At 38.5% G+C, this 18,501-nt stretch overlaps 1 protein-coding gene across 1 annotated transcript; it reads right to left on the reverse strand.

Moving 5' to 3' along the window:
• Positions 1-886: 886 nt before the first annotated feature.
• LOC311289898 (CD166 antigen homolog) lies at positions 887-11,287 on the reverse strand. Its single transcript, XM_084408155.1, has 7 exons — positions 11,117-11,287; positions 10,445-10,711; positions 10,015-10,344; positions 9,498-9,737; positions 3,572-3,892; positions 3,213-3,455; positions 887-2,432 (listed from the first exon to the last, which is right to left on the reverse strand). The coding sequence occupies exons 1-7, from the start codon at positions 11,172-11,174 to the stop codon at positions 2,212-2,214; spliced, it is 1,680 nt and encodes a 559-aa protein (XP_084264281.1). The 5' UTR covers positions 11,175-11,287; the 3' UTR covers positions 887-2,211.
• Between the last annotated feature and the right edge of the window lie 7,214 nt (positions 11,288-18,501).

Genomic DNA, 18,501 nt, shown 5'->3' on the forward strand with positions numbered 1-18,501 from the left:
GAGATGGAAGGACAGGGCCCAAAACAAAAAGTTAAAACAAGTAGGAGAATTAGGACCAAGAGCAAAGAGGCACCGCAGAAAGTATTGGAGAAAAGCAAAGAAAAGGTCCAGAGCTATGCAGAATAGATGGCTAAATGAAATAGACACCCCATCAGAAAGTCCTCTGGACTAGACTTTTGAGGGCGAAGGGCTGGAGAAGGCAGGTGTAACGGAGGCCAGCTGGTAGTTGCTGTGCGAGTAAACCTCTCTCCTCTGATCTCAATAGGCGCTCTAGCGACAGACGCTAGAGGCTGCAGTCTTTAGCCTCCTTGTTAGAGCGCCTGACTCTCATGCCGGAGACCCGGGTTCGAGACCCGCACGGAGCGGGGTGTGAAGGACCCGGGTGAGAGGGGTTACACAGGCAGATTACAGGGAGAAGAAGAGGGTCCAGGCAGAAGGGAAGTGTATTCGGCGGGAAGACTCGTGGAGGTTGAAGGGCAGAAGGTTTTTGGGCGATGACGGACTGAGGCAGAACCGATGAGGGAGGATGACAGGGAGGAGACGGAAGTTCGCCGGGCCATGGTGGAGCAGAGGGTTCAGAAGGACACTGCGAAGCCGCTGGCTCGGGTAACTGAGGTGTAGACGGGGACACAGAAGGGCGCGGTGGAGCGGCTTGTAGCCTATTTTACTGTTACAATTATATATTGTTTTTATAGTTTTAATGTATTTGATATAATTTATATATTGCTATAACTTATAACAGCAGAAACAAAGTATAGTGATTGGTTTGTTTTGTTTTCTTCATCTTACACATTTCTCATGTCTCATTAAATGTCATAGTTGTGCACAATGAAATAATTCTGTAAATAAGAAGCAAATAATCAGAAAAGGTCAAATAGACAGACTGAGGTAAAATACTTTTGTTTAGTTGATAAAAAACATAGTTGTTCAATACACAATAAGATGTTCAATTATTTTGCATGATGAGTAAAAAGCACAAATATTTTTTTTATTTTAGATTTTTATAAACAAATTATGTTTTCTTAAAATGTTCTCAGAAAATGCGAATTCAAATCAGATATCTCATGTGTTTATAAGGACAGACAGCGTAAATTCCATTAATATCATTTAAACCCCACGAGAAAACGAGATTACAGTCTACATGAAACAGTTCAAACAAAAATGAAAATTCTGTCATCATTTATTCCGCCCTCGTGTTTTGTGGAACACAAAAGGTGAAACTTCGAAAAATCTTTGCAAAAATAACATTTTCATAAATTTCTACTTCTGTGCTGATAAAAATTTTAAAAAAACACACACACACACACACACACACACACACACACACACACACACACACACACACACACACACACACACACACACACCATACAGCTTTAGACATGAGGGTGAAAAAATGATGACAGACTTGTCATTTTTGAGTTAACTATGCTTTTAACATCATTAAACTACTTGAGCCATAAAACTGGCACACTTATTTTATGTCCAGCGGTTTTTGTTTTTTACTGACTATGAGGCCTGAGAGAGTTTTCAGAAATACATCAATATACTTTCCCACAGGCTCGACATGAGAGAAGAGACCTCATAACCAAACTTTCACTTCTTCAGTCAACCACCTCTGAAGTGCGGAATTCTCCTGAAGAACTGAAACTTTACAGAAATGACAGAGTAAAACACTCAACTATTGTGTTTTTCTCAATATATACTGTATAGCATTTGACAAAACATAATCTGATCAATGTGCCTGGGACATATACAAAAGAATAGTAAAACATGTTATTCCCTTAAGCTAGTGTACAAAGCAAATATTAAATCAACCAAGTAATTTCCCTTTGAAGTCGAAGAATGTCAAGAATCTTTAAGATCCTGAAAACGTCAAATGCAGGCATCAGGTCCTTTAACGTGAAATTCATTCAGGTTTTCTTTGTCATCACCTCAACATTTGTTCTGTCAGATATTTTCCGTTGGGCATTTAAACAGCAGATTGCTAAATTGCTAAATGATCTAAAAAGTTTATTTCGTGATGCAATTAGCAGTTGATGAAAACTGGATCTAAGAGAGAAGTGAATGCACTAATGCTCCATAAAATAAATATAATGAAGCCTTGAAGAGACTAGTTAGCCCCAGAGACTTCCAGTGTAAAAAATAAAACCTTGCCCAATGTGGACAGTGGGGCTCGGGGCAGATGCAACAAACCCAGGGATTCATAACCTAAGCAAGGATATCGGACTGAGAGAGTTTCTTCATAGGTATAGAGTTGTCTTTGCCATTCTGTGCTATGTCTCCATTTTGTGGACTGAGCTTGGCATCCTCCAGGTTATAACGGCCCATCTTGGCTGTTTTGTAGTAGATAGAGTAGATGAAGATGAAGATGACAGAGATGAACGCCACTGTGATGGCAACAAGTCCTGCTATTAAGGGCAGGTAATCCTCTGTGTCAAGAGAAATAAAGCACATAAAAAAAAAATCAGTCACAATCCAAGCAAACGAATAACACAGTTAAGAAGTGCTAAATAGGGACCTGAAGAAAACAATATTTGCCATATAAGAAGCTAAATGAAAAGGCTGATCATAAGTAAAGTACCAGATATAACACCTAAGCACACAAAATTATGTATAGCATTTAAACCATGTGTGTTTATCACCCTAAAACTACAAGTGAAGCTGTATGAAGGATCAAAACTGAGTTTTTCAAAGCAGCCTATGAGTCTGTGTGGCTTAAAAAACTGTAAACACACATCTGTGCTGTACTTCATTTATGTTGTAGGCCTATCTTGATCTCTGCATTTTTACCCATTTCCTAATATTCATTTTATATCAGTATTCGTCTACTTTTTCATATTACTTTTCATTGTATATTACTGTTTAATCGTATGTTGTCTTCGTGAGTTAGAGAAAAGGGAATACATCACATGTTGATGTTGTAAACAGTACATTTCCATTGCTTTTGCTTTGGTAAATAACATTGAATCAAATTACTTAAATCCATTCTGATTCACATATTTAAAATGTTTTTGTTGTTTTTTTTTTATCATGATTTGCTACTATCATTGCATATTTGAACTAGTGTGAGGTGAACATCATAAGCACTATTTTTAAAAAGTGTTTGGCCTGATCAAAAGTTCCCAACATTCCCATATTTTGATAGGGCAAGAAAGCAGAAGCAGCTGTTGGAAATGTACACAAAAAAATACGCAAACAAGCATAGTTACCTTTTCTTACCACCTTTACATGTCTGGTGGTGATGCCAACAGAATTGCTTGCAATGCAGAGCAGATCCTCAGGTGTTGAATCTGTTATAGTAAGAGTTTCACTATAAGATATAACAGCTGTGTTGACACTCCAGCTGATTGTTGGTTTTGGGTTTCCCTCGGCTTCACAAACTATCACCACTGGATATCCTGGAAACACAGGCACTTTGGAAAGCAGTTTGGTCTCATTGATGATCGGTTTAACTGCAAGAAGGAGCAAAAAACAGGTTTCACATGTTAATAATTAAGACCAATATAATACCTGCTAAATAAACTTTAATGTCTGAAAACATGAGAAGTGGACAAATTATTATACTTACAATGTACAGTAATGTTCAGAGATTCTGATGTGACTTTAGGAGGAGGTTGAGGTCCTTCTCCCAGTTCCAGCTGTGCTTCACACCAGTACTGAGCTCCATCATCAGTTTTTTTTGGATGGATCTGGAATTTATATGTTTTTCTGTCTGAACTATTGGAGGAGTCAGTGAAGATAGTTTCATTCACTAGATGCTGTCCTCTGTACAATCTCACAACAACACTCTTAGCCACAGTCCGAACGTCACACTGGAGTTCATACTTCTTGCCCACTATCCTTGTTATGTGATTCCCATCGGTGTGATTCCCAGTGCTGATTGAAACATCTGGAAGACACATTAAGCAATAATAATAGAGTAACTAAAATGCATCACAAAATTGCATCCCACATATTTAAAAAAAGGTGCAAAAAATAATAATAATGTTTTTCATTTATTAAAAAAAAAAACATTAGAAATGTGTTTTTAAAAACATGTCCCTGCTTTAGCTGAGTGCTGTTTAGACACAAGGCTACTTTATATGTAGTTGTATGTTGCAACTATTGCTCTTTGACCATCAATGACCATTAGCCCTGCTTCAAAGCACAGTCACCATCTTAAGATGTAAGCTACTTTCCAACACACTGGCCTTTGCTTCCATTCTGTGAAATGGTTAACTTCCTTTTTTGTATTGTGAGCAGTGTGGTATTTCCAGTGTGATGTTCTGGACTTCATGGAGACGTTTTCTATATATCCCTGCGAAAAATGCTTAAACAAGCATGGTCTCGGTTTACACTGGGTAGCCATGGCTAAGCTAGTGTTTAGTACTACAGACCCAAACCCCTCTAAACTAGCCAGACTTGGGAAACCACCTAAGAACAGTAAACCAGCTTAGGTTTAAGTTTTTTTTTTTTTTTCAGGAATCCAAACTCCGTTGTATGCAAGTAGCCTAGTTGAAGACTATCATCATCAGTTGGGTGATACTTTTGCAAGTCAAAACTAACATGGGAAATGAAGTTAACATTTTGAAAGTAGGCTAAAGAAACCACCCTAAAACAAAAACTGTGATGTTTCCCGGTGAATAGATTCAGAAGCCCTTTTCTACCTTACCGAAAGACTAACTTAACTTTGCTAAAGGACTACCGTTATGGCTGGCTGTGGTTACTTCCAATGATAACAAAAACACTGTATTTATCTTGTTTGACAACGATCTATCGCTATTTAAACAGTGCTACACAAAAGTCTTTTCAGAAGCGACTATTTAATCACCCTTGACGTATATAAGACAGCTTTATCAAGTTTAACACCGAAAATTGTTCTGAATATATATATATATATACACTCACCTAAAGGATTATTAGGAACACCATACTAATACTGTGTTTGACCCCCTTTCGCCTTCAGAACTGCCTTAATTCTATGTGGCATTGATTCAACAAGGTGCTGAAAGCATTCTTTAGAAATGTTGGCCCATATTGATAGGATAGCATCTTGCAGTTGATGGAGATTTGTGGGATGCACATCCAGGGCACGAAGCTCCCATTCCACCACATCCCAAAGATGCTCTATTGGGTTGAGATCTGGTGACTGTGGGGGCCATTTTAGTACAGTGAACTCATTTTCGCCCACAGGACTGCCGCATACTGGATGTTTTTCCCTTTTCACACCATTCTTTGTGAACCCTAGAAATGGTTGTGCGTGAAAATCCCAATAACTGAGTCGATTGTGAAATACTCAGACCGGCCCGTCTGGCACCAACAACCGTGCCACACTCAAAATTGCTTAAATCACCTTTCTTTCCCATTCTGACATTCAGTTTGGAGTTCAGGAGATTGTCTTGACCAGGACCACACCCCTAAATGCATTGAAGCAACTGCCACATGATTGGTTGATTAGATAATTGCATTAATGAGAAATTGAACAGGTGTTCCTAATAATCCTTTAGGTGAGTGTATATATATATATATATTTTTTTTTTTTCAGATACAAGATTCGTTCTATAAATGTCCTAGGCTACCATCCAACACATGCGGCATACCACCACGACAGCAGATCCAAAATTAGACACGTGAAGAGTATCCGATCGCTCCGCGCCGTCATTTTAGCAGTGTTTGCGCTGTATCGACACTGTTTTTAACCAGCTAACAGTGTTTGATTGTTCAGGCGATAACACAACACATGGACTCGGACCCCTCATTTATCGCAGGAAACCACTGCCCAGTCTGCCCTCGCATAGCTGTCTGCTTTAGTTAATGTTAACCCTCCCCCACACATCTCTATTCCAACTTTATTCATTTGCGATCGTCACTTCAAATCGGGGTTTTTGAAAAAAAAGAGCGCATTCATCAATTAGAAAAGGCAATGTTATGTTTTGAACATTAAAGACCACAGTTGAAAAGCCACAACTCTTTACTTCACCCCATTTCCCTCGATTGTCAACATATCCTTGAGCTCAGACGAGGCTGGGTCTGTATAAAAACGCCGTTTTGTATGCTGTTTGATATCTCTTATGTGTAACAGTCTGAGTCATAATAAGTGATGATGGACCTCCTCAGGCATTGGTCATGATTCATGAGTGATCCACAGCATGATGGACATTCGCTGTCTGAATAAGCATATTTAGCATGCAGAAAGGAGAAGCATCTCTGAATACTCAGTACTACTTTCATGACATGGTGGGTGAGATAGATTCATACATGTGATGCTGAGAGTAACCAGTGCATCACAAGATTGTCTCTTGAAAGATCAGACTGGCCCCATCAAACAAAAAATATGTTCTAAGAGCATTTTGTTTACAAAAACTTTATTTCTGAATGTTCTGAATTTCTGAATGTTCTGGGACAATTTAGAATGTTCTTTGAACATTCTGAAAAAAATAGAATGTTTCAGTAGAAACTATGAACGATGTATGATGTCTATGTGCTAACGTTTCGAGAACATTATTGAAGACCAGATAACTTTGAACGATCATTCTATCACCGTTACTGTAAGAATGTTTGTTCAAAACGTTGATCGAACCTTGCCAGAATGTTCTGAGAACGTTCGCTGTTATCTGGTGCAGTGGTGCAAGCGCTGCATCTTTGTGACTGAAGTGTGGCAGTTAACAGAAACAGATCTGTCGTGCCAGCAGACAACACTCCACGGGTCGAGCTGAAAGGGTAATCAGTTGTGTTCTTGTTCACACATAGAAGAAAAGTGTGTGGTTTACAAATAATGAAGCTATAGAATCAAACAAGTGCACAAGGACACTTGCAGTTGTAAAGAGGGCATTATGACAATGTCAACTAAAAATACGCATTTGCATTTGAACAGATGTCAATACAAAGTCCAAGAACACTCATCAGCCAGCAAAACATAAATCAAAAATTTGTGTACTCTGTCTTGAGGCTTACAAACTGACAGCCAGTTTTGTGCTTTGACCGATGCCATACACACACACACCCCTGAAAAATGATTCTGGCTTGATTCCGATTACATCAGCCTGTTTAGAGGCTCATCCATATTTATCATTTGCAAGAAACAGAAATGCTTCACTGGTGCAGGATACTAGTAAGTTAATAGCAAAGCGACAAGTCCCTTGTTCCCCTGCGTTTCTCAATAGAAATTACTATGGCCATTTTTGCTAAGATAATAAGCTAATGTAGAGCTACTGCGGTGACAGGATTTTTACACTTAGCATGGTTTTCAAATAAAAAATAGTCAGTGAAAACAGAAAGTTTTATTTTTAAACTTCTCTTTAAAAAGGTTTTCTAAAAAAATTTTTTTTATTTACATGATGTCATGTGTAAGTTGTGTTTAATAGGACTGATGATGTGAATTCCATAGAAGAAAATTGTATTCCACACAAAGAAATGAGATTCTATTTACAGGGAGGCTTGAGATCATTTACATCAATTGGTTACAAAGAAATCCTACAGGTTAAGCATCAGTCATTTGGCAGACACTTTTATCTAAAGCAACTTCCATTGCATTTCAAGGTACACATTTACATTCTTATCAGTTCTTGCTTTCCCTGGGAATCGAACCCATGACCTTAGCGTTGCAAGCGCCAAGACTCTACTGTTTGAGCTACAGGAAAACCGACAAGAGATCTCATCTTTAAGTCATCAGCATCTGTTTAAATATGCCATGACTTTACAACATCTAGACTACAGTAACAACTTCAGTGTCTTATATAATAATGTAAAAAATATTAGAATGTTCAATGTGGCTGAAAAAACGACTGATCAGACAGCAGATTGAGTTCCTTCATAGGGACTGTGCTAAGAGTCCATTATGTGCTCTGGGCTTCCTCAAATTATAATGGCCCGTCCTGTTTTTTTTTGTAGTTGGTGTAGTAGATGTAGACGAAGATCATTGCGATGAACAGCACTACAGCAACAATAATGCCTACTACTATGGGCACGTAATTCTCTGTGTCAAAAGAAACAAATATATGAGTAAATCAGCAATTTAGGGAATTATATCCAAGCAAGCAAAACTGGGCATAGATATCAAGCCTGCATAATGCCTCCAACATATCGAAAGTCAGCAGCTAATCTAAATAAAAATCCATGCAGGGCAACTATGGTGACACGATCCACAAGCCATTTCGCTTAAATAGTAGCCTGGGTGCCAGCCCGAACCCCGCCCACAATATTTTTTGGTCGGGAAGTTCGGTCTGGACTCGCTCCATTGAGGAGCTATTATGCCTGAACAAAAATTGTTCGGACCAATCACAATGTCAGGGCGGGCTTTATACGATGATTGACAGATGAGCAACGGTAACGTAATCACCCACGTCACCAAAGAGCGCTTGATTTGAATTAGTTTACAACAAAGACGAGTGCAGCTGGAGAATTGAGATTTCACGAGTTCACTACAAATAAGTCAGATAGAATAAATGGCGTATTAAGATTTCACGAGTTCACACAAATAAGTCAGATAGACTAAATGCGTATATGATGTGCTGTCCGAGGGCTGTGGGCTCGGTAGCCATACTCCCCCCGTGTTCCTGGTTGTGAGAGAACAAGACAAGAGTGAGGATTCGGGGTGGTGGAGGGATGCTGAAAAACTGTCAAGGAGTGTTAGGTAAGTTGACAGAGTGAATATGCTTCCTCATGCTGATATAGGGTAACGTTAGACATGGTATTGTTTGATGACAAGTTGATATTGGATTGATTATTTGTACGTGCTCCACCCGAACTTTGTTTATTAAACATCATGTGTAGATTCCGCCATCGTGTCTATTATAGAAGATATGCACATATTCATTTTAAAAGAGGAAAAGAGAGCCGCGACATTTTGTTGGTTGAAAATATGAATGAAGAACATGCGTCATTTACTCCGTTACTCTGATTGGTTGTAGGTCTATCCAATTGAGTGCAGAATTTTTTTTTTTCCTGGTTCGGTTGAGACACGCCCCATAATCAAATCTCTATGGAGCAGTCTCAGACTCACATTCTGACTAGAATATGAGTATGACGAAGTCAGGCTACTTAAATAGTGTTCCTATAACACATCCTCTGACATTCTGACTGCAAGCAGAGCATTACAAGAACAACAAACCAAACAGCTTCTTACAAAAGTGCGAATACTTTGTGAAAGGCCAAAACATTAACCACAAAAAAAGCCATGCTAAAATCTTAAAGCTGTGGCGAAATTGTTTTAAGAAGGATGAATGAAATTTGCATTAATCAAAGGCAAAACGCTAAAAGAGGAACTTCAAATGACTTTGCATAAAATCTATCCTGACAACATCATTTAGACTACTAAATTGTGTTTTTTTTCTCAATAATTTGCATATTTAATACAACTAAAATAAATATTATGTTTAATATCAGACAAACAAATACAAAAAAAAATAATTTTAAAAAACAACCACAGTTCCTTTCTGTAGTGTATTACTAAAACTGAAATTGCCAATTAAACTAAGTCACTTAGAATTGAAAATTATACAAAAATACATAGTTACCTTCTATGGACACTTTTACGTATCTGGTGGTGATGCCAGCAGAACTGTTTGCAATGCAGAGCAGATCCTCAGGTGTTGAATCTGTTATAGTAAGAGTTTCACTAACTATATTATTTGTGTTGACACTCCAGCTGATTGTTGGTTTTGGGTTTCCCTCGGCTTCACAAACTATCACCACTGGATATCCTCGAAACACAGGCACTATGGAGGGCAGTTTGGTCTCACTGATGATCGGTTTAACTGCAGGAAGGAGTGAAAGAAAAACAGTTTAAGAGGTTTTGCATTGCATATGTGGCATCATACATTTCTTATGTTAATCTACATTCATTTTAATTTAGTAGTTTTCAGCTAAATTTATCAAATTTAGAAAATTGATAAGAAAAAGTTAAATGTTGCATCTGATCCCTATCACCACATAACTTGACACTGTGTCACATGGTAAGTGCTAAAATCTGCCTAATTTGGTCAACAGATGTTCTTAAAAGATTAATAATAGAAACTGTCGGATCTTACTTACAATATACAGCAATGTTGAGATGTTCTGATGTGTTTGTTGGAGGAGGTCGAGGTCCTTCTTCTCCCAGTTCCAGCTTTGCTTCACACCAGTACTGAGCTCCATCATCAGCTCTGTCTGGACGGATCAGGAGTTTAGATGTTTTACTGACTGGAGTCTTGATGGTGTCAGTGAAGATGGTTTGATCCACCAGAGTCTGTCCTTTGTACCAGTTGACAGTGAGATTCTGAACAGGAGCCACATTGAGAACGTCACACTGGAGCTCATACTGGTTTCCCTCCATCATTGGTCCGTTGTGATTCACAGTGCTGATGGACACACTGTCTGGAGTCTCTGTGGAGGAAGATTTACACACTGATATCTGCAGTCATGAATGTACAGTAGATATTTCTGAGAAGGAAAATATAACAATATCAATAACAGAGAAACTCACTGTAAATAGTCACTGGGAGATTCGCTGCACACTGTGGCTTATTATAGGAAATGTAGCAGGATGGCACTATGCCCCATTCTCTCAGTTCTGGCACTCTCCATGTGATTAGACTGTCTCTGGTCATGGGCACTCCTCCCTCACTGGCTTCCCATCCCATCCCTCTATGCGGGACAGAAGTGCTGCAGTCGACTGAGACAGAACCGCCGTACTTCACAATAACTCTCTGTGGGTTGAGCTGAAGAGGACATTCATCATCAGCATGTGAACCTGTTAAACACATTGAGAAGGATGTGATTTAAAACTGGTGAAGATTCAGCACAGAATAGCATCACTAAAGTATTGGATTACAAGCAGACACAGAAATAACTTTCTAAGAGTCATTAAGACCTGCAAACTGAACACTGGTCCACGATAGGTCTCTAGAGTTTTGTATTTTATAGACATGGGACCAAAGCCCATCTATTGTCATATGCAACAAAAAAGCTTTACTAATACAGTAGAAAGACAACTTTTGGCAGGACTAGCACAAACTCAAACATGTTAACTGAACATAAATTAATTGAACACTCCATATTCTGGTCTTAAGACCGAGTCATGATCATTAACAACATATTTAGTCTCATTCCAGATGCATCGGAAGAATAAAAGACAGAATTAAGATAACATACAAACCTGTGAAACTCAAAAGCTGCAAAACTGCCAAGAGATGTCCAAAGAAATGTTGAAGCATATTGAAAATCAGTAAATACTGTAAATAAGATGCAACTTTATCACTGTAACTCTGACTGTAACGCTGTGACTGAAGACCTCAAGCATGGCAATACTGATAATAAAAAAGACCCCACCCAAAAAATATTTTGAGTACAAGTTAATGGATGACTGGAAGACAGAAGCAGAAATGAAACTAAATGAACTTGAATACTTGAAAATAACTTGAATAATGAGGTTTCCCCTGACCAGATAACCAGAACATCTGTAGATGAGATGATGTTGTTTGGCACATGAATTCCTTCTTTGGTTCATAATTTGCTTTCAAAGATAAAAAAATATATTTAAAGTTTCTCTGAAAGCATTTTCCAAGGGGTCCTTGGCCTAAGATAAGACAGCAATCTCAGACAGCAAATGCAGTGAGTTTGCTTCATTCTTCTTTGAGAAAATCAATAATATCAGAAAGGCGATCAGCATATCCTCATGTGGCACTGAGGTAAGACAGATCAGACCACATCCTCAGAATGTTACCATGTCTGATTTCAAAGAAGTTAATGGTAAAATTTTGGAAGAAACAGTACAGCACCTTAAAACATCAACCTGCGCCCTTGACACACTCCTCACTTTTCAAAACCTGTTAAGCTGCAACCCCACTTTTGAAAAATCCCCAGAAATGACATACCCAAACTGAAACAGATACAGTTCATGAACCCTTTACACTAAAAACACAAGTACGATCTCATTTGAAAGCTGACACCTGGCAGTTTATTGTAAATGTAGAATTAATTATTGTCATAATGAATTTTTTTTTTATAAATAGCTTCAAAGTTGTGTAAAGTTATTAGAAATTTATTTTTATGAAACATCTTCATGAAAATAAAATTGAAGTTGACACTGTAGCAATCTAGAAATGCACTGCAGCTAAAGCCACATGTGTGACCATGTTATATTTAAAATCTGAAGATGGTAAGTCTAAAACTCTGTATTTAGTTAAATGTTTTTCAAGATCATGTCATATGACTATTTTGATTAGGCTCTAAAATGCTACTGATGTTTAGTCATCATCTAAGCATTTATTCAGTCTTTTGCAGGGTTGCCAACTTTGGGACTTTGGCTGGAGTGAGACTCTGTAAAACATCAGTGCGCGCGCGTAACCCTAACCCTAATTTTAAAAACATCAGTCCTTGTTTACTTAGTATAACCCCTGATTTATGAAAAATAAAAGTTTTCTCAAAATGTACAATTAATTTATTGATTGCACTATATAAAAAAAAAAAGATAGAGGTGATTAAATAACAAACATGTAAACCAACAACATCAAAACAATAAAAAATCTCAAAACAAAAGGGACACATAATAGTTAGGCTACTCCACCTCCCCAGAAAACCACAACACAAGTTTCACACATTAGGCCTGTTGTAGCCTGTGCCACAGTGGCAGTGTTGGCCTGCTTCACTCAGGAGGCTCGTATCTGAAGCAGGGTTCAATCCGTTCATAAACGTTCATTGCGTCTGTCACGTGACAAATGAACGAAAGACACGGAAAGTACTTATTTATGTTCCCTGTAAATTATTTTTGACTGCATTATAATGATTTCTTAATTCAGAATATGATAAAGACTGCGTAGGTGGATGTGTCCAGGGAATTTGGCTGTTAAAAGTATAACATTTAAAGCCCCTTAAATGAATGAAATGACTCGAAAAAAGATTAATTCATTTTAATGAACGAGATCGAACAAACGAGTGAGTCAAATGATCTGAACTTCCCATCACTCACAGGGTGCCATCAAGTGACAGTCTGTTCCTGGTGTCAGTCTTGTTTAGGCCAATAACTGAAAAGGTTCGCTCAGCATCCGCATTTGACTGTGGCAGACTCAACACAATCTGGGCAACCTTTGATCATTTTTTTGATCATCACACAAAATGGGGGAAAAAGTTTTTGCACTTTAAAAAAAGCAAAAATGTTTTTCACAATTTTAATCACATGTCCTGCATTTACATACCTTTAGGGACTATGGCAAGGCAAGGCAAGGCAAGTTTATTTATATAGCATATTTCATACACAATGGCAATTCAAAGTGCTTTACATAGAAGAAATTAAAATAATAAAAGGAATAAGAATAATTAAAACAGTTTAGAAAAATAAAATACAGTACAGTACAAACAGTCGGACAAACAGCGGCACAGTGCTCATTCAGTAAATGATGTTTTATAAACAAAGTTCGGGAGGAGCACGTTCAAATAATCAATCAATAAACCAATCTATCAATCATCTCATCAAACAATTACCATGTCTACCCTATCAGCATGAGAGGAAGCATATATATATATATTCACTCTGTCAACTCACCTAACTTCCTTGACAGTTTCAGCATCCCTCCACCACCCCGACTCCTCACCCTTGGCTTGTTCTTTCACAGCCAGGAATACGGGGGGAGTACTTTGGGTTCGGGCCGAATACCGAGCCCGGAGCCCTGGCTGACAGCATGCCAAATACGCATTTATTCTATCTGACTTATTTGTAAGTGTGAACTAGTGAAATGCATAGCTAAACAGATGTGTTTTGAGTCTGGATTTGAATGTGACTACTGTAGGAGCACGTCTGATCTCCTCTGGAAGCTGGTTCCAGCTGTGGCTGGCATAATAGCTAAAAGCAGATTCGCCATGCTTAGAGTGAACCCTTGGTATTTCTAGCTGATATGATCCTAGTGATCTGAGTGATCTGTTGGGTTTATATTCAGTGAGCATATCTGCAATGTATTGAGGTCCCAGGCCATTGAATGATTTATATACCAGTAATAATACTTTAAAATCAATCCTAAATCTAACTGGGAGCCAGTGTAAAGACCCGAGGACTGGTGTGATATGTTCATATTTTCTGGTTCTGCTCAGAATCCTGGCGGCAGCGTTTTGTATGAGCTGCAACTGTCTTATGGTCTTTTTGGGAAGGCCAGTGAGGAGTCCATTACAGTAATCCACCCTGCTGGTGATGAAAGCATGCACAAGTTTCTCTAAGTCTTGTCTGGAAACAAAGCATCTAATTCTTGCAATATTTTTCAGATGGTATGCTGATTTAGTTATTGCTTTGACATGACTACTGAAACTAAGGTCTGACTCTAGTGTCACACCAAGATTCCTGACTTGATTTTTAGTTGTTTGACCCCTAGAGTGAAGGTATGCGTTCACCTTAAGAACTTCATCTTTGTTTCCAAACGCAATGACTTCAGTTTTGTCTTTGTTTAATTGAAGAAAGTTTTGACACATCCAACTGTTTACTTCATCAATGCATTGGCACAGGGAGTCAATGGGGCTGTAGTCATTAGGCGATAGGGCTAAGTAGAGCTGTGTGTCGTCTGCATAGCTGTGGTAAGAGATTTGGTTCTTTCTCATTATTTGACTCATTGGGAGCATATACAGGTTGAACAGGAGTGGTGCAAGATACAGGAGTTGTATCTATGGTGATACAAAATCCAGGAAATAATTAAGTTGATTATAATGATAAACTCTGACAAAAAGAATATAGTAGGCTACTAAACTATGTATAAGAAAAATATGTCTTACTTTCTTTATTGTTTAATAGGGGCCAATTGCCAAGACTTGAGAGAATCATTTTATAAAGTCAAAAATGTGTGCAAATAAAATTTAAATAATGTGAGACTCAATTTCCACTGTAATATAGAAACAACATAAAGACAGTATATTTTAAACAATTGTTTAATGACTTTTTTATGAATGAAGGCCAGTATCACTGTAGCGACTGATGTCTCCATGAAAATGATTTTTTTTTTACTTTTGAAAATTATAACAACTTTTAATATAAGTGAAATTAAACCTTTCCTCACATAAACCCAAAAATAAATGTAGTATTTACATGTGCCCTTACTGTCTAACAGGTATGAAATATACATAAATTGAATTAGGTTATCAAACAGTCCGCACTGCATAAATTATTAATTAAATTAGATTAATCCTTATTAAAGCTGCAAGCGTTCTTTAGTCAAGAGCAGTTAGTGATTTTCTCTGTTCCCTTTGTTCTTTGGTTAACTTTACTGACAACAGAATTAGTGGCTGCTGCCACTTTAAAATCTGCCGCTGCTGACAGGCTCTCACGCATCTCATTTTCTCTTGTTCATTTAAGACTTTATGTAACTAATTTAAGACTGCTTATTGTTATGAGAATACTCGACAAAACTGACATTTTGGCATGTGTTATTGTTCGTTCAAGCGCGAAAGAGAACTGCCCAGCAAAACTGATTCTGAGGTGCTGTCTGTGCGCTCGATACTGGCGCAGTCTCTCAGTCTTTCTGTGCGTTGTGTGTGTCAGTGTGTGAGTGTGTGCGTCAGGACATTCACAGACAGCGCGATACCTGCTCATTATAACTTTCAGTGAGGTATTTTTTGTGTGTACAAGCGACGTTCCTGGACGCGGCTGCGCGCATTGACGCAGGCAGGCGATCCGTGTCCTGCTCGGCCCTGCTCCTCTGTGGTGATGACGGCGTGCGGTTAAAAAATCATAGCAAACTAATTTGAAAGTTGGGGGGAGACGAACGAGATTTCGAAAAGAGGGGGGGACATGTCCCCCCTGTCCACATAGGAAATTACGCCCGTGAGTCAAAGGCACACCATTTTGTTATCTGCTTACCTTCCAAACTTTCAAGCGCGCATCAATGGCTCCGACTCCGAAACTCTCTCTGAACTTCTCACACGCAACTGAGGTATCAGATCAAAGAGTATAGAAGTACCAAGAGGCGAAACTCCGTTGCAGTTTTGACAACAGCCACTAGGTGGCACTTCGGTAGCGCGGCCGCCATTTTGGACTGAACCAGCAGCTTTACCGTTAGCACAACTACTGTATACAGCATTAACATTATGTCTGAAATAATTGGAAACAAAGAAAACAGTGTTCTGCCATCAACTGCAACATCTACCAGTGTACAACCAATCAACTAGCATTTCATAGATTCCCCAAAGATCCAGAGAGGTAAAGTAGAAAAGGTTTTTATTAACTTTAAAGTGAGCTAATGTAAGCTATCCCAGTAACAGTTTGCTAATGTTATGTATTTGGTCGAAATTGTCAAGACTCGAAATGGGCTTTTTAAATCGCATACTTTCAGAGATATATGAACACCTAACCTGGCAAATGACCGCTTTATTAATTCATTGTTATCACTAAATTAACCCTTTAACTGTCACCTTTTTTTCGCATAAACATGAAAATCACTATCCAAACTTAAATGGTTGTAATTCAAGAATGCTTTGGAATATAGACCTATGGTTGGTCTTGTTTTAAAGAAGACATTTGTCAGATTATTGTTGAAGTGAAATAAATTATGAAAGTGAAACAGAAAAAAGTTATATAAGTTTGAGTTTATTAAAATGTACAAATTTAAAAATATAATTATTTATATTTTATATAAAATATATATATTACAAAATATATTTTACTCTAGAACTGCAAGAAAATGAAAGCAAAAAATCTGAACAAGTTGTGTTCCACATTTTAGGTTGATATGTTGATATCTTGCTCTCTCACCCTTTCTGCCGTGTGCTCTAACATTAGCCTACACAGTTTGGAGCTGCGCGCTCTTGCTCGCTCGCTCTAGATTGCGGGAGATTTTAGCTAATTTGCGGGCATCAGGGAGTCAGGGTAGGCAAGTCTACCGCTATCAATATGCGGGAGACTCCCGGAACTTCCGGGAGACATGGGATGTCTGTTATAGAGATATTAAAAACTAGAAACTACTATTTAGTTCATTTAACCGCTTTTGAATTTGAACCGGTATCGTTCAATTCTATGACAGCTGTGTTGCGTTCAGTCCAAGATGGCGGAGCTGCAGCTCTGCGCATGGGTGCGTTTGTTGCAATGGAACGTTCTATTGAGTTTCGCCTCTTGGTACTTCTATACTCTTTGATCAGATGCAAGGTTTTCAGCGAATCAACGATCAGAATATACTGCAATGAGAACGTTGTAGGCAGATGTTACAGCTGTGGGACTTAAACTCCTCCTGTAATTAATACGCAGTGGTCTAGTCATCAACAGAAAATGAACGGATTGAGAGGGGAGAAAAATGGATTTTGGCGTGACATTTCTTGCGTGTGCGTGAGATTGATGCTGAAAGCGTGAGTGTCACGCCAGATGCGTGAGAGTTGGCTACCCTGCTTTTGTCTCTATTGTTTTGTGGTGCAAACGAGGCCCATTCAGTCTCAGTCTCCCCCTGCATACATTCACACCTCTCCAGCCTGGTTATGGCTCTAAATATGCATTTCTTTTGTCTGCATTATAGTTACTAACGACTGGCTATTCACAGGCTATCCATAGGGTTTCAATCCCTAATTTCTTTTATCAAAGTTCTCACTTACATTTGATCTGGAATAAAGAATCGTTTCAGTAAGCATTCCTATTTAGAAAAAAATCATAAAAGAATAACTGCTGGTGGGAGGTGCACCTGGGACGAGCTAGCATGTTAGCTTAGCACACCATCAATACACGACCATTTATGAGATTAAAACCATGTTTGTGCTCCAAACTTACTTTATAACGCAAGTTGAGTGTTTTAAATAATCTTCTGTGATCTAATTTGGCTTCAGATAAAACAATCAGACAGAAAATATATTATTTTATAGTATTCTGCACGATGATAAAGTCTATATCGATTAGCATTACATTATAAATATAATCTATTATTATGAAAATACCTGACATGGCTCGAAGAACACAGGTAACTCAAATATCATTGCAATCATGTTTATTGTCTTCAAAAAATCTTTATCTGCATGTTACAGCGATCTCTGATAGCTGTGTGTGTATCAGCAGAGCCCGTCTACGGAGAGCCTGCCCACTCCCTATTAAGTCCTATTGTACCGAATTTTGGTTGTAGTTCCACCAGAGTTCCACTGGGGGCGATCGCCCATGACTGCAGAATGAATGGGAGTCTATGGGGCTAGACGGCTAAATGTGTCTCTTTCACCCGATTGCCGTTGAGAAATCTCAGATTTGATTGTAGGTTTTGCAAGTTCAACATGGGTTATAGGTCGAAAGTTGAATGAACGAGTACTTATGTCCTTTCGATTTCTTACAGGTTGAGTTGTTGTTGCCCATAACACGCTAGCATTCTGCTAATGAACGCTGATTGGTCAGTGAAGGACTGATTACGGCCAGAGATACCGCTTGATGGCATCGTGGCATCCGAAGTGGGACCAGAAACAAACAAAACAAAAACTCGTCTAGCACGTGTATTTACCTGTGTCAGCTGTGTTGTTGATGCCTCGAGAGAAAAGAAAGTGCAGAGCGCGAACGCACCAAAGTGACTGAAGGATTGCCGTAAAGCAGTATCTCTGGTCGTACGATGT

This window comes from Rutilus rutilus (assembly GCF_951802725.1).
Source record: "Rutilus rutilus genome assembly, chromosome: 1".
NCBI classification, from domain to species: domain Eukaryota; kingdom Metazoa; phylum Chordata; class Actinopteri; order Cypriniformes; family Leuciscidae; genus Rutilus; species Rutilus rutilus.

Bases quoted from the DNA above. Each gene is read 5' to 3' on its own strand.
- LOC311289898 (XM_084408155.1), bottom strand. From the start codon at position 11,174: ATGCTTCAACATTTCTTTGGACATCTCTTGGCAGTTTTGCAGCTTTTG. The intron at 3,893-9,497 runs GTAACTATGTAT...TGTGTCTTCCAG, and splicing joins CGTAAAAGTGTCCATAGAAG to ATGTTTCAATCAGCACTGGG. The intron at 2,433-3,212 runs GTAACTATGCTT...CTCTTGACACAG, and splicing joins TGTAAAGGTGGTAAGAAAAG to AGGATTACCTGCCCTTAATA.